Raw genomic sequence first — 20,950 nt, 5'->3', positions numbered from 1 at the left:
ATACACCACAAGGTTTTGATCTTTCACATGAACTACCTGGGTAAGCAAAGCATGGCTTATGAACCTTTTATTTATGGGCCATGAGCATCAATTTACCTTTGCAGAAATGAACCAGTCAGTCATGATAGCTCACTCAAAATATGAAACAAAAAAGGAGTTTGAGTTTGACCCTTCAACAAATACCCACCATGGATGATGGTCCATGAAGTATCAAGGCTAGGAAAATTGGAGTGACACTTTTTTCCTTTAAGTCGGTTCAAATTTGTGCCTATAGCTGTCTCAATCTGACCTCTTGCTTTAATGTTAACTCATAATTGAATTTCATCATTTTCACGTGATAAATTCACGCGTACTTAAGTATATTTTGTCAACTTATGCACCAATCTTGAGTTGACATTTAAGTCTAGCGTGAAAAGGGATGTGTTCTATTCATACTTGTCGATTTGTGTCTCAATCTTGTTGCCAATACTTGCTTAATCAGGTTCATATACCCACTACCATGTGTCCTTGTGATGCTGCAAAAATTATCTTATGGAGGGATTTTATAAAGTCTTTCTGTATATGGAACTTACACATCTATAAATCCAATCCCACACGTACTGTGAGAAACTAATTTCTTAGAACCCCTCCATAGGATAATGCTCCCTTTCCTTGACATCCTAATAAATAGAATTATGAATTATTATCACTCAAATTGTGTGGACTATACATGGCATTGCTGTGAGTGCTTGTTTTGCTTGTCTCACATCAATAAATTTTTTTTTTTTGGCAGAAGTCTCACATCAATAATTGAAGTTGGATACGTCAACCTAACCTTTTGGTGCATAATTGTCATGAATTGCTCGTGCAGTGACCTTATTCAAAACTTCGATTTTTTTTTTTTTTTAAATTGTCAGGTTGTATAGTATACACAATATTTATAATGATCTTGAATTTACTGTTTCACTAAGGTTTTGTTTAGGGTTTGGTTATTTTGTTAAAATTGAAAGTTTTTTACTAAAAGTATTGTAAATAAAGATAAAAATTAACTGAAATAATACAATGAAATCCATGAATAATAGTAAAAATAAGTTGGCAAAAATAACTTTTGCTAAACACACACTAATTGCTAGTTTCTTTTTGTTTTGCTGATTTATAGAGTATCTAAATGCTGTATAGAATTTGTATGATGTTTTCTAACAACGTAGAAAAATCGGGCATGACAGATGTTATGTAATTGCTTTTGTTAAGGATAGAGTTTGACTACAAACTTAGTTAAAACTTTAGGCTAAAAACAACAATAGAAAGATAATAGATGTTAACAGTTAATTATCAAATAAAATACAGGCATCAAAGACAAGGGATCAAGCATGAAATTCGTATGAAAATGGATAAGTCATTTGATTTTCATCACGTTAAAATATAAATAGTTATAGACAATTTAAAAAAAAAAAAATACATTATCTTAATATATAATGTTCTAGCTTAAACTTGTCAAAAAGTCTAAAGGCATGAACTGATCAGCTTAATTTATTAGTTAATTTGAACTTGAGCACAATATCAAGTTTTTAAGCTTGAGGTCTAACATAAGCACATTATCAAGCTTATTTGATTTGGACAAGTGGTCCTAACTCTTTATTAATTAAAGTCTTTGTAAAATATAAGTTTATTTGTCAAGCTCATATAAAACTTATTACTAAAACTATAAATGAGCCTAGACTTAGCTTCTTTTTATCAAGCTCTAATATTAACGAGGTTTTTCATGCATAATAATAATAATAATTTTTTTGCTTGAGTTCGACTTATTTATTAAGTAAGTTTAAAACTAAGATTCACGCTTGGTTGTATATAAACTAACAAATATGAATGTATTTATTTTGAGGCAAGCCCAAGATGTTTATAAATGATTTGATTAATTTATAATCCTACTATTCATTTTAGAGAGATGGCGTGATTAGAATCATTGGGTAAATTTGTTATTAAATAAAATCTGCTATTTCCATAAAAATAATGGGATGGAGGATAAAATTGTAACTTTTTAACCTATGGAGTGTGCGTACAAGGATGGGCCTATACTGTGGAATATTTTGGCAATTATGTCTACGCTCTATGGCCTTATTATGTCATAAGTAGTGGGCTACCTTGGCCCGAAAAGCTTTGGAGGCCAGACGTTTCGGAACGAATAAAAACACTTTTTTTTTTTTTTTGGAGGAAATAAAACAATGTTTTATTACTGTTTTTTTTTTTTTTATATAAATAAATAAATAAATAAAATCCAAGTGTGTGCATTTTCTGAATTCTGAGTGGCAGGGACATAAATTTTCTTACCACTGTCATAAGTTGTGACACAAAACTACATGTAAATAGTCTCCCTTGTAGTTAAAAAGGTTGTATGATTAAAATTACATACGATCTTAGTGGTAGTTCCATGACTAGTCTAAGGGGTTCAAATAAAGCCCTTAACTTGGCCAAAAAAAAAGTAAATAATTTTTTTTTTTTGCTACCTACAATAAAATTTTGAACACCTAGGCTCTAAATATTTTTTTAAGCCCAACTAAGATAAGTTTGAATATGAGCATCTTAGTACTACTTTCACAATATTTTTACAATAAAGATTATGTTGCAAGTTGTAACTGATTTTTATCTGGATCTATAACTAACATCACTAGAAATTATTGTAGTATCAAAAAAAATTTTGAATGTTTGCACTAGTGTTTGTTTTAGATGTTCAGTACATTTACTTGAAAGTAACTAAAATTTTGCTCCTTAAGGTGTTTTCTCCTTTTTTTATTTATAGAAGGTTTGATATAATAGTTTAGATTCAAATGCAGGTTATAAACTACAAAGTTTTTGGAGCTATTGGGATGATAATATGCTGGAAAAACAAGAGGTCAATTGAGATGTGCTTGCCTTATTTGTAACATTTTTAGACCCATAGGCATCCCTTTGTAATTCACAGATTTTATTATTAAATATTTATGATAGAACACGATACTCTTAAAGTTTGTATAGATCCATATTAAGTAATTAGTTTTGATGAGTTATTATACTTTTCACATATTGTGTGACTATCACGATTATCATTAAAATTATTATCTCAACTTTGTGTGAAAAACTAAAGAACATTAAAGCTTAGGAATAGTAGATTATAGGGTAGTTTGATAGATGGGAAGACGTTAAAGTGTAAAAAGCACAACTTTGTTTGGGTAAAAATTCTTTTCCAGAAATTTTTGTCAAATAAAAAAATGGAGACATAATAAAACTCAAAAGATAGATTATAGGAAAAATTAATTAATATTGTTTACCCTGGGATGGTTGACAATAATTCATTCATTACATATGAAATCTATAAATGTTGTTATGAGATTCGAAGAAATTCATTCTCAAAAAAAAAAAAAAAAAAAAAAATTAGAAGAAATTGTTTGAAGAAAGCTACTTGTTTTTCCAGTATTGTAAGTTTAATTTTTTGTTTCCACCATAATCTTCAGTAATATAATGCTATGTTTGCACTAATGTCTATAGGTGGTAAAATTGATACTAGTGAAAATAATGGAAAGGGCATTAAGTTTTTTAGTTAAATGGTCAAAATCATCGTAAGATTGCCTCATCCTTACTAATGAATGGAAAATTATTGTGTACTTCCGGAGTATCATAAATGTGTACTCCCTCCTTTCACATGAATGGTAGGTCTCACTAATTAAATTCATAATGGGACTCACCATTCATGTGAGAGGAGGAAATACGCATTTATGGTACTCCGGGCGTACCTCATAATTTTCCTAAATGAAGGCTTGTGGCCAAGATTTGCTCCACTTCATATATTTAATTAAGAGAATGTTCATAAATTTAATACAAAGAATGTCGTATGCACGGTACAATTTAAAAAAATTACAGTTAACACATACACACATATATAAAAATAATATATGATATTTCTACCTAGTTAGTAATGGACCATATATAGTTATACTATATTACATAAATGACTTATAAATTTGAATTATTTTTAGTCATACAAAAAAATGGCTCATAAATGTAAAATCATTCAAAGTCTTTATTCCTTTAATTTTATATATATAGAGTTAGATATGATTAAGTTTTTCATGATTTATTTATATTGGATTCCTCATTTTCCACATTGAATTAAATTAATTGGCACAAAATTTAAAAAAAAAAAAAAACTTAGATTATATGGGACACGTGACACAAAATTATATTATAATCGAAATTTAATCCACCATTTCTATCATATTCCCTCCATCTCAATTTGTTTGTTCTGTTTCAAAAAACCAACTTTTTAAGAGAATATAATTTATTGTCTTAATTGTCTACGATATAAAAATGTATAAGATTAATCAGTGGACCTAAACTCCACCATTAACTTAAGAGTAATGTCCACAAGTTCAATAATAGCAATTTCAAAAAAAAAAAAAAAAAAGTCTAAAACATTTCTTCTAAGATCATCGTTTTTTTTCCCCTCTAAAAAAAAAAGACCATCGTTTTTTTTTTTTTTTTTTTTTAGTGATAGTATATCCAAATCTTAAGGAATGGGAACATTAAAGATGTACAAGTAGCTGCTACATGTTATCATTATCATATTGAATTCCACAATTTGATCTAACCAAGCACTCCACACATCCAAATTCATTAAGAACCGTTTTCAATACAAAGAATCCATATCATTTAAATATTTGACTATTAAACTTCATGAATATTCATTTAAAAATTCTAAAACCACATGATTATAATTTGTAATTTAATATGATTCCACAATTTGATCTAACCAAGCACTTCACACATCCAAATTCATTAAGAACCGTTTTCAATACAAAGAGTCCAGATAATTTTAACCATCTATTAAACTTCATGAATATTCATTTAAAAAGTGTAAAAACACATGATTATAATTTATTGTAATTTAATATGATCCCATGAATCTGTAAAAATCCATTTTATTATAAATAGGGAATGAAATATTAGATCACTATCTCAAACAAACAAAAAATATGAATACTTTAGAAAATCTTCCTAATGACTAGCCACGTTTTAAAAACGTAGCCATAGGACCTTTTTTTTTTTTTTTAGTGTGACAACTTTATGCAGAAAAATATTGTGGAATTAGACAATCGATATGTAGTCCCATAAAATATTGACTTGCTAGTGAAGTACCAGTTGCACTTAAATGATGAATGGTGTAACCGAACAAAGGCCATCAAATATCCTTCCTTCTTTTTTTATTTTTATTTTATTTTTATTTTTTTATTATAGAGTTTTAATCTATGACATCCTCTTCTGTGATTTTTGCTTTTTATTATCAGATCCAGACTTCAATCAGTTTTTAGTGTAAGCGGGAATTTAACCTCAAATTTTTTATTTAGCCATTAGATATCTTTTATAGTACATTAGTAAAGGCATAGATAATGTTACCGCTATTTTGGAAAAAAAAAAATGTGACCTATAATTCAGATGATGGAACAAAATCTATAGTAGAAAAAGATTATATAAAAACATTTCTTGACTGCAAATATATATCAGCACTAGAATCATCGTAGAGAATTTTTCAGTTTGATATTCATTACCATGAGGTCCATGACCCAGCTGTTCAGAGATTGGACTTTGATTTGGAAAAAAGAAAATTAAGTGACTTTTTCTGATTATGAATAAATTAAACTAAATCTTGTCCTTGGTATCTCAAGTTGAAAGCAAAAAAAAAGAAAAAAAAAGAAAAAGAAAAAAAAAGAAAAGAAGCTTTTCTATATTGCTTTCATTATCAATGTATATACTTCTGTTCAAGTAGGAATCAGTGATTAGTCATATAAAAATTAAAAAGGTTATTATGATTATAACATACATTGTTTGTAATTTTTAAGCAGAATTCAAATATTTAAGTAATTGTTATATTTATCGTTATTTTTACTTTTATAATTAAATCAATTATCATTTGGTTTTCCTATGTAGTCATTTTAATAGTTATATAATATAAGTAATGAACAATTTGGCACCTAGGCATAGGGAATTGAGATTCAGATTTATTTTTAAGTATCACACCAAAACATATTATTTTGCTGTTTTACTTTCCATTTAAAAAGTTGACATGAAATATAATTCCATCCAAATTTTGTTTTTTATGTTTACAATATCAGCATAATAGTTTAAAGTAATAATAATAAAAAAAAAGAAAAAAAGAAAAAGAAAAGATCACCTTAGGATTTTCTATGTGCTTAAGTCTTGCATTTATTTCCTGGTGGGCATACATGCCTGAGAAACTACTCACACAACCATTAGCTTACTTAAAGCCAGAGTATGTACATTTGGTCAATGACACCCTTACCCTTGTTGACCAGATATGTGAATAGCACAACTCAAGGTTCATATGTATGTGTGATGAGCAACATATTCATAACGAAGTAGCAAGCGCTTTTTCAAAAGATGAGCTTTACGACCCCTTGGCATAAAGGAAGGGAAGCATAAAGCAAAAGCTCTAGTTGTGAAACATTTCCTGCAAAATCATTCATTGACATTGTAGTTAGTTTTGATTGAATAATAAATATTTAGATTTGAAATAGTTAAAGATAAAGGGTCCATTTGGATATAACTTATTGTTGTTGAAAACATTATAGTAAAATAATTTTTAATAATACTGTGCATAAACAGTACCGTGAGACCCATTTTTAATATTTTTTAATACATAAATAGTGCTTAAACAATGCACACACTGTTCATAAATAGTACTTTTTGTCTCTAAAAAGTCAATAACTCCGACATAATTAAAAAAAAAAAAAAAAGAGCTGAAAACACAACGCAACATTAAGCACAATCCAAACCCTCACAAAGAAAACCTTGATTCTTTCTACCCATTCCAATGTTTTAATGTCTGCCAATGACATTGTAGTTTGCATTATCAGTTCTGATTCAGATTTTGGTCTTTTGTCATGTGTTGGAATATATCGAGCATTCATCCTTTGAACAAAGTAAGAGAGCAATTAAACAAAAATCCATTATAACCCATCATAGTGAATTATTAAAGTAAATTTTTATGAACATGTCAATAAACTCAGAAACCTGTGTAAACTAAATAAATAAATAAAAAACTTGACTTGCACTTGTGGTGTTAAGATTCAGTTTGCCTTGAAAAAAATCCATAAAACATGTTGACGAAATTTTTATACACATTTTTTTTTTTTGCTTTTTATAAAAAACATTATATATACGTATACCATTTATCTTTCATTACCTTAGAATGCTTTTACAGTCGTTTAAGTAACAATAATTATGTATGGACCTTCATCTTCTTTGAAGTCATTTTCACTAATTGTTTGAGTACTTCCATCTAACAATGAAAGTTTTATTTCTCTATCCTTGACTGTACATTATAGCATTCAATAAATATTAAAAAGGTTAAGATGAAGTTTACATTGTCCGTAATCAATGATAGTAAATGAAAGTTTCCTTACTAAGGTAGTAGAACTTGAGGATTTCTTATATTTGTAGAGTCGTTGTCAAAGTGAACTTGTCCAATGGGTTAAAATTTTGAAATGCATTCTTTCATAAAATTCATGCATTAAGTTGTTCAATGGTTAACCAAGCTAGTGGTACTCTAACTCCATTGGCTCATGCCTGGTAGAAAGAGGAAGACAATTCTTCCAATGTGGGACTCTTAAACCAAAAATGATTACAAAGTGCAACACTTGGTCTTGAGGCAAAAATTGTCTCCACAGTATTTATATTCTCTACAGGACTCTCACTTTACCGTTAACAGCAAAATGAAATTGTTTTTTCATGCGCTTTTTTTCTCCATAAGCAAAAAAATTACACTACTGTTACAACCAATATATCTTTATCTACATTTGTGATTCTTTCCCATTCTCTTTATCTCTCTTTCTTTCTTATGTATTTTTTTTAGTTTTTCTCTTTATTTGATCAAATTGTTTGATAAATACTCTATAGATTTTCAAGTCCAAAAATTTTTTTAGTACTTGCTCAAATTCCAAGAGAGTGATCACATGTATGATTAAAAAGCCATACATTATTCTAAAAAAAGAAGAAGTCATACACTTCAAAAGCAAAAACTTATATTAGTTACTATTTTTTTTTTCTTTGTTTCACATTACTCCTAGTTCTACTCTTAGGTGTGTTAGTATTCTTCTTTATCACATACTTTTATTTAATTGATAATACATATAAATATAATAAGTTATTACTAATTTGACAAAAATGTATGATTAATTATTTAATTATATTTGTTGTCTTACTAATCTTTAAACTATTAATAACTTTTTTTATATCATTGTACAATATAGTTGTATCATATATTGAATTGTATTTAGAATACTATTTTAGATTATTGTATATATTATGGAAGTTGTATGTACAGGAATAAAAAAATCATTTTATTTTTTATTTACTCCCATGAAATATTTCTTGCTCTATCATTGTTAAACCCCCTAAAAAAAAAAATCTTAGTCGCCATTGTCAAAATGTCATAATAATCATCAAGGAGGTGGTTATAACTTATAACAGCATTAACATTAGGAGGGTGTAAAAACCCCTCAGTTGTTATTTTACCAACCAACAAGCAAAAAATCAGCATTATTCCAGTTGATATTGCTATTTATTTTAGCAACTGTGAACAGTTAGTTCTCATATATATATATATATACAACCTACTGTAGCTTAGAATGTAAAAGAAAACATATTATTTTATTAAAAATATCTCGTCTTTCTCTCTCTTCAATCACACTCTGTGTCCTTTCTCTCCACTAACGCTCTATGTCCTTTCTCTCCACTGCTTCTCTAACTCCCAAATGCACAGAGCTCCGTGGCCAAAGCAAAACATATTAGTTATGGTTTTTTGTTTTTACGGTTTGCTGGTCTTTCAATGGTGGTGGTGACGATTAGCTTTTGGCAGTTAGGTTGAGTTATGGTAGTAGGAGGTTGCTAGCGGTGGTGGGATTGCTAGATTTGGTGGTAATTGCAAGCTGTGTTGGTTTGATGGGGAGAGAGGAAGAGAGAGAAGTGAATTGTTTATATTATTTGATGGTATAGTTTATATTATTTTAATGAATTGTATGTAAAATTAAAAATTGAGATTCGAGTGAGTTGTAAAATGAAATTATAAAATAGATAAAGTAAATTTTAACAGTGTAAAATAGATTTTTTTTATATTCCCGGATACGAATGCTCTAACAATTGTGGAAAAATAACAACAGTCAACATATAGTCATCTTCGCAGGTTATCACACAGGAAAGCCATCTGCAAGTTAATTCCTGGCCAAAAGAAAGTTGCAACTCTCAAGTTCTGGTCATATATCTCGACCGTAGAACACATGGACAACGTTATATCGATCAAAATTTCATTTATGATATTATTATTATGTCTTCAAAGGTGAACAAATATGGTGGATTAACAGGAGCACCATGAACCTTTCATATGTCCACAACATATCTATATACAAATTGAGTACAGTGGAACAAGAATCACCAATGAACACTCCCAGACCCCCGCAAAATCACCAATAAGCAACCGATGTCAGCAACCAAAATGCAGATCTTCAGCAAGAAAGATCAACTTAAACAAAATATATATTGCTACACCAGATTATAAAAATAAATGCCTGCGTGGCCATGGATCACTTCTGCCTCAAGTTTCACCTTTTGACTTTTTTGTAGTGCATAGAATTCATATATTTCAGAAAAGGAACAAGAGTTCGTTCTAACAGCAAGAAGCAAATTTGAGAGATATAACCTGACTACTAGCTCCAATTACATCTGATTTCCCAGGTCATCACATGGGTTTGCAGATCAAAGGTTACTATTAGCATCATGCCTTTGCCATGTCCCTTTAATTGTCAGACTAGTTAATGGGTCAGAACAAAATGCTTCATGCTTTGTTGCTGAATCTGCTTACAGATACAAAATAAATAAAAAATACTGTCATTCAGTCAAAACAGTATCTATAAAGTCAGACCTTAAGTAAAAGGGAAATTATAAGCAAATCAACTTTCTGTGAAGCATGAATGCATTACAATAGTTAATTACTGCTTAATCCAAGTATGTCATAAGATGTTACCGCAATATTTTTAAATTCCCAGCAAATAATATACGGAGCAAGTTACATTCTGCCAGTGCCAGCAGAACAAATGAGGATAAATACAGAAACAGGTGTTGCACTTGAAGATGAACATCTAAGACTAAACTATGGCACTGGCAGAACCATGCAACCACTTCAAAAGATTTGGCAGTCTAACTAAACTATTTCACTCTTATTCAAATTTCCATATATTAATCATTCTAGTCCTCAATTAACAGAATTGATAGATCACCTTTTCACATAATAACTAGCAGGTGGAGCACACAAAAACACATACACAGAAACATGAAAATTCTAAGAAATACTAAAACTGGTGAAAAAAAAAAAAAAAAAAAAAAACAGAAACATGAAAATTCTAAGAAATACTAAAACTGGTAAAAAAAAAAAAAAAAAAAAAAAGCCTTATTACACCTTCAACAAGACACAATGATCCCTTTTGTTCTAGCACAGGGTTTTTAGATAAATTTAACAATACCAATAAAATAAGGAATCATCCTCTAGAAAATCTGCACACCTACCACCTCTCCCCGACCCCACAGATGCAAAAGCCTTGTGCACTGGGTACAACCCCTTTTTTTAACCAATAAAAGAAGGATCCCATTCATCATGTGATCCTATTTTGGCTTCTCTATCTGGTTTCACATGAAGTTACTAAAAAACAAAGTTTAAAATCATGAACACCCCAAGCCATCTCCTGAATAAAATTATTTGTACTTATAAAATAAAGGTCATTAACAGCCCCAAACAATAATCATTAAGATAACAATCATCAAGAACACTGCTGCTCAAATGCATTGTTTGCTTACTTTACCCTATATTTAACATGTTATAAAACTTACAACATAAATGCATCATCACAATAAAAGACAAACAATGATAACAATAACATGAAAAATGCAAAATCACGAGTTAATGCTTGAGCCATATGTATATCTGCGGATGCATACTTCCACAAACTATATTATGCACACGCATTCATGCTTGTGCATGCAACCACACACACAACGCCAACAGGGATGAACATACTTGACAATTCATAGAAGCATATGACTAAATCGATATACACGTATATGCCTACAACTAACTTGGCAGACAAAAGAAGTATATCAGCACAATTTACAGGGGTGGGAATAAGAACTAGTTGACTAATATAATGCTAATTGCAATAACCCATGATCAACATTAACATTCTTTACAAAGAAGAGATGATAAACAATCTTAAGTTCTCAACGCACAAATTCAACCTGCCAACCAAAAATTGCAAGATATACAGCTGGAAAGCAGAAGCATAGTTACCTACTTAAAAATGTCCTAACATGTGTACTAGGAATCTTTGCATGTCTTCTTATTGTGACCAAGGCCCTTGCACTTGCTACACTGGAGCTGGCGTTTAATTATGTCTATGGATTCAGACTGCTTCATCTTTGGTCGGCCTGGTGGTCGTTTAGTAGGTGGAGGGGTTACAGTAACTACGGCCAAAGCTGATTCATCTGGGATTGGTCTGTCTACATTTGGAACAGGCTGAATGGACTCTGCATACGTTAATCGGTAACTCTCAGCTGTGAAATATCTAGAGCAATAATCATATGGGTTCCTACCAATGCATTCAAAGACAGCAATAGCATGGCAGCAAGGTAAACCAGTAAGTTGCCATTCTTTGCAGCTACAATCCCAATGATCAATATCAACAATATCAACAGATTCTCCTCGAACCTCAAATGTGCTACCATGTGCGATTAACACTTGAAGTGATCGAGCTATTGAAGTTTCTTTTTGTAGCCTTTCTTCCTTGGATGGAGTTAACTTTGTTGTCCATTGACTGGAATCTACCCGACGTGTATAGATGGATTCCATCATCTTACCTCGCAATACATCAATCATCTGTGTGATTGGCAGCTCATGCGCCTCTGATACCCAACTGTAGAATTGTTGTCCAAAGTTTGATGTCATGTGATTATACCTTGCTCCTGCAAAGAACGCATTTGCCCAGTGTTCTGGCTCACTTTGTATTACCCAATTGTAAGCTTCAGGAGAAATTCCTTTAATGTTATCAGCACTACGCTGGAAACCCTCAAGTTTGGGTGCATAAGCAGCAGCATAAAAATCATTAATCATAAATCGTCTTGCCTCGTGAGAAAACTGCCCCTTCAAGTCCTTATTAAGTTTCTCAGCAAGATGACGTAAACAATAGCTGTGGTAGCATTTATCAAATATCTCAGCCAATGACTTCTTCAAATCATTCTGAAAATCCGCAACAAACGTAAGCTGCTGAGGTGTTGACACAGCAGATTTAAGTTCCCCTAAGAACCAATGCCAGTTGTCCTCAGTCTCAGCATCTACAACAGCAAAAGCTACAGGAAAGATACCATCATCACCATCAGCAGCTGTTGCAGATAGCAACACCCCTTGATATTTTGAGTTTAAAGGAGTGCTATCAAGGAAAAGGAGAGGGCGACATCCTTGCTGAAAACCAGATATTGAGGCATGGAATGATACAAAGAAACGATGGAAGCTTGAGTCATCCTTAGTGGTAAATGTGGCGACACTCCCTGGATTAGTATCCTTTATCTTTTCACAGAAAAAGGGTAACAGAGTATATGCCTCTTTATAGGATCCTTGAAGCTGCTCCCTTGCAATCTCTTTTGCACGCCATGCCTGAGAATAGTTCAATTGAATCCCATACTCTCGTTTGATGTCATCCGCAATATCCTTTGGCTTGTAGTTTGGGGAAACTTTCAACTTCTCCTTTATAATACTTCCCACCCAACCTCTAGTTGCTCTATACCCTGCTTTCACAGTAGCTCCTTCACAAGTATGCTCTGTGTTCATTTTCTTGATACAAATCAATTGGGTGGTAGACAACCTTGATGCATATATCCGCCACGGACAACCTTGGGATTTGCATTTGACAGTGACGCGATGGCTGTCATTTTTCTTATATCTATAAGCAAACCCATGGGCAATTGAGTATTTATGCAATGCTTCCCGGAATTCACTAAAACTATTAAACCTTTGGTCCACACCAGTGATGGTGTTTTCCCACTGTTGTGCAGCTTTCCGATGCTTGTCATCATTAGAACCATCATGACAAATTAAAGGGGCTTCTTCATTAGGTATACCAATATCTATAGGTTCAATGACTTGAGCTGTATCGACTGGAATATCAATTGGGGCAACAACAGGAACCACCGCTTCTGATACAGTTGTCCTACTCGACCTGCATAATCAAGCATTCCAAAAGATTTTATTATTTTAAACAAGGCACATGTAGGATTTATAGACACTTCCAATTAATAGTCATTTTGGTTCACAGCCACAGTGCACGACAATTCACACCAGGGTATGGAGAGGCATTTATCAATTTGACAAAAAAACAAGAAAACAAGGCAATTTTTTGGTTTTTCAAAATAACAAAAACAATCCTCAAACCTCTGTACTGTGTTGTGAATGCTGCAGCTGTGGTGCCAGCTGAATTACACACGAGAGCAGTGATAACTACCTACTACAAGGCATGATGGATAAATTTCGAGCAGCAGCTTCCTCCAACGTGATAAAGACATCAACCGTGACAGAATCACCAATGAAATTCACCATTCGTTGCAAGTCCTTGTCTTTGGAAATTGTTATGAGGGTTTTCTTATTCCCGGGAAGGAAGTACTTGAGAATCATGTTATCAACACTACAACTGAACATCTCAGCTATTTCTGACTTGAAATCACTTAACTGCGTTTGCTGATCAATGTCTATGGCATAAGCCTCACCCCCACTATAGGACAAGGACGCATCTTTATTCGTCACAAACTCCCCACCTGACTGACATATTGCTATAATTTTCTTCGCAGCCATGGCCTAGCCAAGATATTAAGAGCAAAAAACAAAAAGGTTCTAAAATAATCAGGGATAAACAATTTTACAAAACCCAATAATTACAATTGGGTGCATTCAAAAGTTTATATTTGAAGCAAAACAAAAACACTAACTACATATGAGATTAAACCTACATTCAAGATTTCATTCACAAAGATTGAAACTTTTACACATGGGTTATCCATAAAACTGCAAAATTATAGCAGAATTCACACAGAATTGCAAATAAACCAGCATAATCTGAACAATAACTCCAAATTAACAAAGATACTAGGAAAAAAAAATCAGAATTTGAAACACCCAGATGAGGCCATAGGAAAAAAAAACTTATCCTAGTCTCCTATTAAGAATTAAAAGGAAAGAGAAACAAAAAAAAAAAAAATTACAAATAATAGTCAAAGAGAGTGAAAGATAAAAACCCTAGAATTGGTTTGGTTAGGAAACAATGTTACCTTATAAGGCAGAGTTGAGAGAAGCAGATATGGTTGTTTTTGGTGGTGTTTTCCAATAGGAGAAAGAAAGAGAGAAAGAGAAGAGGCCAAACCCACAAAGCAGATTCAAACAAACATGAAAGGCAGAGCTTTTTGGCTAAAACTCTAAAGCCCTGTCCCGTGTGTTTTACAAACTCTCCCAAATAAATAAATATATATATATATATATGTGTAAATTAGCTGCAGTTACTATTTGTTTCTCAGTGTTATCCTTATTCCTTACCTTAGCCTCGGGCTTGACTTTGTTTTGTTGCAAGTTAAACGGGGTGTCGTAGATTCTATTAGAATCTCCCCTTTTTGAAACTATTATTTTTTAATAATTCGATAGTTACAATATGAAATATTAATAAGTGTACGTTAAGTTGTTAAGTTATAAGACTTTTGGTAAAGTAATTGTCATTCTTAAGTCAATTATGTGATAAAAAAACAAAATTAATATTAAATTTTTTTTATTGAGAAATCAAAATTACATGAATGACTATTCATTATTACATAATTATGTATTACCAATTTCCATATCAATTGCCAGCATGTAACATGTTAAAAAAGACTTGTTTGAAGGTCGGTGGCAGCAAGGTACTCATCCATGTCAACATTAGTCTTGTTAATGGCAACTAAGATGAGAAGACAATTCAACTACTAACTAAAAAAAGAAACACATAACTTTGGATAAAATCTATACATAATAATGAACTTAAACCTTTTTATGAATTGTAGAATCCTTCTAGCGTTCTAGGTAGTTAATTATTTTAGTTTTCTTGAAATTTTATTATAAACTTGAAATTTTTTCCTTTATTAAGATTTTTTTAATTTATAATTTGACTTATTAGATCTTATTGTCATGTATATTCTATATATGAAATTTAAAATTTACAAAAAATACATTATTTGAAATTATAATAACAAGAGAAAATAAATACTTTTTTGCTAAATATTTTAAAAATCATCTCCTTCGTAGACTTGTAATATATTTTCCTCAAATTTGAGAGTTTAGAGAAGTAAACCATAATGGATTGAACTCTTAATATATATATATATATATGATACAATTGGGATTTGTTGTATCTGTAATTTAAATCTTATTAGTTGTACAAATAAAATTGTGATTGCTTCTAACAGTTGAAATAGAGACAAATCTTTATGCACAATTTAAATAGGTAATGGTTTTTTTTATATCATTGTTTCTTTTTCCAATATATAAAGTTTATTTGTGTTAACAAAATTTTAAGTTAATGATATCATTCTAGTCTGTGACTCCGCTATTATCCTTATTTGCTTAGAATTAATCATTTCAGACACTAGGGCATTTGGTATTATTGTTTGGAACAATCATATCTGTTAATTTTTATAGTTTTCCAATTTTTAGAAAAAGAAAAAGTGCTTATTAGAACCACAAATTATTTTCCTCAACATGCTTCCATGATAGTTTCCTCCCTCTCTCTTGTGTGTGTTTATCAACTAGATAAAATACTTGCCACCGAGGTCAACTCAATACATTTTAGAGCCTAAGGTAATGATATAAACTAGGAAGTGAAGAATTATTAGTTTTTTCCGATATCCCAACGGTGTTACTCGTTGAACACTTCTTTGTGAAGCCATCAATTTGATATGTATGTTTTTAACAACTTTAGCCTCAATTGAATTGGTTTCTTTATACTTGTAGGGTCAAGATTTGTAGCCCAAGCACAAAAAATTTGGATTATGAGCCCAATGAACCCAAAACAATGAATTTGTAGAGAGTGGGTGGAAGAGCTGGGCTAATTGTGAATTAATCAACATTCAGTTAAGGTTCAACGAATTAATCAGTGTAAGAACAACTTGAAACATAAATAAATTGATGTCTGAAGAGATAAACTTTTGTATATATCACTCTCAGAGCTACAATAAACCTTCCTTCTCTCTTTTTTCCTTCCTTCTTGTAAGAGGTCCTTTACATTTATATAGTTTTTTTTTAGACTATTTTGATCGTCCACTTGAGTATATGTCCCATCAGATATCTTCGTCGGTTCTCCATGAGTGGCGGTAGTTGAGATTACACTATTCAAAGGTCTTCTCTACATTAATGCGACCAGAAAAGTTGTTGCAGTGCATTTAATGAGGTGGTAGCAGCTTTTCTTTTAGATATTTCTATGTTCTTATCATCTCCATACATGTTTGAAGTTTATCCTTATCATTGGAATCGCTAGGAAGATCACTAGAACCTCCTAGGTATCTGCTTGACCGAGACTCTTGATATCCGAGGAGAATACACTCTTCAGACTACTGATTCTCCTTTCGGACTATATTCCTCGATCATTTGTAGGTATATCTCTCTCACATGGAATCCTTCTCAATCATTTTCTTCTCTTCGAACACACTATAATATTTAAATAGGGCCCTAGGCCCAATACATAATATTGAGCTTTTATCTCCACAATAGCCCCTCAAAATTTTAATTTTTCCCTCGCATCCGAGGAGGAAAAATAGGATTTTGATTTGTCACGAAATAAAAGCTTCAAACAAAAAAAATACCTGAGTTTACACGTGTGTGGGCATAGATTTAGGCGCTTCATCATTACTGTTGACATTTTGATATTTACGAAGCGCTATTAATTGCTCCAAGCGGCGTTTTGTCTCTTACATCCAACGGTGGACCATCAATCCAGCAGATGATGTTTTTCCTCAAAATTTGGGCAGGATGACTCCTACTCATTCGTTTGCCCCTATATAAAGCCTTAGAGGAGGTTATTTCTCTTTTACTTCGCAAATTCTCAGATTCTCCAGCAAACTCGAGCATTCAAATCCACCAAGTTCTTCAAATCATCAACCTTATTTCTTCCAAGAATCCGTAAGAATCTCTCTACGGATTTAAAGATCATTCTCCGATTTAGTTCTTGTAAGTTCCCCTTTCTTCAAACCTTTCATTTTCTCTTTGGCCAGCTTCCTCGGCCTTCGAATATTCACTCCCCAGTCACCACATTTAGTATTTCTTCTTTTTTATTTAACTGAGATAGGTAGATTTAAGTATATGGTGGATAGCCCTGCCCAAATGGAGAAATTTAGGGCAACATATCACATACCTCAAGATGTAGGTTTGAGATACTGTACCCCAGAAGGACTACTAACAGATTGAAGGGTGGGTAAAGTTATAATCCCCATCATTGCCTTCCTAGAGGGGGGAATGACTATCCCTATGGGTCCCACTACTAGAAATTATCTCCGAAACCATAGGCTTAGTCCAGATCAATGTGTGCCTAATGTCTTTAGAATCTTAGGAGCAGTTGATAATTTGAACCGTCATCTAGGCTTGGAACTCACCTAGCTTGACGTGGTACATATGTATGAGTGTCACAGCTAGAAGGGAGCGGGATACTATCTTAAATCCCGATCCGACATTGTTAGGCTCGTCTCCTACCTTCCCAAATCTAACAAAGGGATGAAAGACGACTATCTGATCGTCTCAGACGCGTGGCATGACAGCCTTTATTGCCCAACCCAACTAGGAGAGCCAGGTGGGACATCTTAAATTTAGGTTTCCTAATAATAGATTTAGGATTTCATTTTTTTTTTTTTAACAATTTTTCTTCTCTTAGTATTTTCAAGTTTCTGAATATACTTAATTCTATTTTGGTGTTAACAGATAAAAAACACGTTACTACTCGGCTTAGCCTCACAAACGTCACCATGCTCAATTACTTACTAAGATAAAAAAAAATTTGTAAGTGAAGATGGGCAGCTCCGGGCCGTTCCTCTTATACTTGGTTTTACGCCAAAATCGAGCAATTTTCAGTCGGTCGGCAACACTATAAGGCAAGGAGATTATCGGATAAACCGAATAGACGTTGCTCGGCCCAATTTTCTAGGGCCATTTGATTTTACGCCCATGCCACACCCAAATCCACGGGATATACCACTACTCGTCTAGCCAGTTGAACAAGTCCCTCTAGAACTAGAAGCAGCAGGTGAAAGAGTTGCTTCCTCAACGTCCTCACTTAAAGAGCAAATTGACAAGTTCAAGTTTAAAGGAAAGGCATCAGGTGGGGTTCAAGTGATTCCATTTTCGGATGCCGAGGAGGAAGTTGACAGGCAGTCTAGTGTTCACTCTCCTGTTTTGATAACTGCTCTTCTAGATGATTCCTCGGAAGAAGAGGAAATGGCAAGCTTAAAGGACCTAATGAAGGCTAGGAACAAAAGGCCTGGGATTAAAGGAATTGGCTCGTCTCGACCAGCCGTTAATCTTCCTCTATCACCTCCTCAGGTCCCTTCAGATTTCAGACTACAGCCATTGCCAGATCCGAAGAAGAAAAGGCCCGTCACAGATATTGAAAAAAGGGAAGTGATGCCTCCAAAAGGAACCAAGCAATAGAAGGTGGTCAAGGACCATCGAAGCAAAAGGGCTTCATCTACCGACAGCCGAGATGACTCTCTTGTTGTTAAGGTGCGCTGAGGACTGCGCACTTGGTCCCCCAAGCTAGAACTGGACGGTGCTCCCATCCCCTAGGAAACCTCCCTAAAAAATTATCAAGGGGGGAAGGCAGGTCTAATTGCTGAGACCCTGGAGCAACCACTTCTCCTTCCAAAGGACATGAAGTTTATAGGCGCTTCAGCTAATATGAACTCTTCTTATCCCTTAAAAGGGATTTAGCGATGGTGAGTGAATTGATCCACTTCTTCAATTAAGATGCTGATCTTTTTTATTCGTCTCTTTTCTTTGCTTTATATTGAAATTTTTCATTCTGCCATGTAGATTACCCAGCAAGTTTATGTGGCTGAGGAGTGGAACAAAAAGGCCTATATTGAAGCCCAAACAGAGGCCCATTCTCGGTCTGAGACAGAAAAATCATTGGGTAACCTGAAGGAGGACTATTCTCAGCTGTCCGAGCAGTTGAAAGAAATAACCAGACAGAGGAATAGTCTTGACGTAGGTCTTAAAAATGCTGAGAAGCAGGTCGAAGACCAACACCAACAGCTAAACATAACCGAGATTAATATGAAGACGGAGAGAGAGCTGGTGAAAGGTCTTCGAGCTAAGCTTTAACAGGTCAAGGAAGTTGCCCGATTGGCCAAGGAAGCTACCCAATTGGCCAAGGAAGCTACCCAATTGGCCAAAGAGGCAGTTGAGGTTGAAAAGTAGGCTGCATACAAGCTGGGGGTGGAGGAGACCCAAAGCAGACTCACAGAGGAATTCTCCATACTCTGTAGAGATTATTGCGACATAACCTGGGGTAAAACCCTAGGTACTGCTGGAGTCTCTGCAAATTCTGATTTGAGACAGCTTGGGAGTACTTACTACGATCCTGAGATTCGTGAACTCTCAGGCTCTGATTCCTCTCCCCCCAAGCAACTCTCGGAAGCCTTGGAGCAGCCCTTGGTCGGCCAGATCCCTCTTGCCCTTCCTGAAGTTCCAACAGAGTCTGATCAACCTGGTGGTAAGGGCAAGCAAATCGAGGATCCTCAAGCAAATCAAGCCCCAGATGCTGCTGCTACTCAGTCCAGTCAGGTTGCTGGCCCTTTTGCCCCTCAGATAAAGGCTTAAAAACTTAGGAATTTTTATTTCGAACTTGTACTAGTTTTTTTTTTTTTTTTTTGGTAGGTGATTGCAATGTACTTTCTTTTGATCAATGAAACTGCTTCTTTTATTTTCAATGTCTTTGTTGTACATTTTATGAAGCTTATTATTATTGCAAAGAACTGACATGTAGCTACTGTAACATAAGCAGACTTAACCACAATATCATGCTGATGATGCAAATAACTTAAATCAATACTGGAAAAAGTAATTTATATAAGAATTATTAATAAGCAATGAAAGCAATGAATGATATGGAAGTCTCACAGGTCTTCTCGAACATTTACAAAGAATATTACTGAGCATTGATTTTGAATTAAATATATGACTAAAGAAGCCTATCATAAGTTAGAGTTTATTTAAATACATCTGAGAATTTCAGGCATGATTAATTTTAAATTTAAGCATTACTAATAATTGTATGTAGGTGTTGACTAACCCATGTCATCTGATCCAAGAATTTCAGGCATAATTGGATATAAGTTTGAATACTTGGGAGAATTGTAAGGAAGTGTTAACTAACCCAAATCATCTGGTCCGAGGACTTTAGGCATGATTAGATTTAAGTTTAAACACTTAGGAGAATTGTAAACGAGTGTTAACTAACCCAAATCATCTGGGCTGAGAACTTCAGGCATGATTGGATTTAAGTTTAAACATTTAGGAGAATTGTAAACGAGTGTTAACTAACCCAAATCATCTGGTCCGAGGACTTCAGGCATGATTGGACTTAAGTTTAAACACTTAGGAGATGATTAGATTTAAATTTAAATACTTAGGAGAATTGAAAACGAGTGTTAACTAACCCAAATTATCTGGTCTGAGAACTTCAGGCATGATTGGACTTAAATTTAAACACTTAAGAGAATTGTAAACGAGTGTTAACTAACCCAAATCATCTGGTCCGAGGACTTCAGGTATGATTGGATTTAAGTTTAAACACTTAAGAGAATTATAAACGAGTGTTGACTAACC

The 20,950-nt window shown here is 33.2% G+C and overlaps 1 protein-coding gene across 4 annotated transcripts; it reads right to left on the bottom strand.

Annotated features, from left to right (window-relative positions):
• Positions 1–9,315: 9,315 nt before the first annotated feature.
• On the bottom strand, positions 9,316–14,560 carry LOC111997757 (uncharacterized). 4 transcript variants are annotated; one of them, XM_024029901.2, is made up of 4 exons: positions 14,389–14,560; positions 13,569–13,918; positions 11,366–13,286; positions 9,316–9,881 (listed from the first exon to the last, which is right to left on the bottom strand). In XM_024029901.2, the coding sequence occupies exons 2-3, from the start codon at positions 13,913–13,915 to the stop codon at positions 11,393–11,395; spliced, it is 2,241 nt and encodes a 746-aa protein (XP_023885669.1). In that variant the 5' UTR covers positions 13,916–13,918; positions 14,389–14,560; the 3' UTR covers positions 9,316–9,881; positions 11,366–11,392. The 4 variants fall into 4 exon arrangements, with proteins under 4 accessions (XP_023885669.1, XP_023885667.1, XP_023885670.1 ...); XM_024029899.2 differs by having other exon boundaries at positions 9,316–9,878; XM_024029902.2 differs by having other exon boundaries at positions 11,370–13,286.
• Between the last annotated feature and the right edge of the window lie 6,390 nt (positions 14,561–20,950).

This window comes from Quercus suber, unplaced genomic scaffold (assembly GCF_002906115.3).
Source record: "Quercus suber isolate HL8 unplaced genomic scaffold, Cork oak 2.0 scaffold_480, whole genome shotgun sequence".
Lineage (NCBI taxonomy): Eukaryota > Viridiplantae > Streptophyta > Magnoliopsida > Fagales > Fagaceae > Quercus > Quercus suber.
This window is presented reverse-complemented; position numbering and strand designations above follow the sequence as displayed.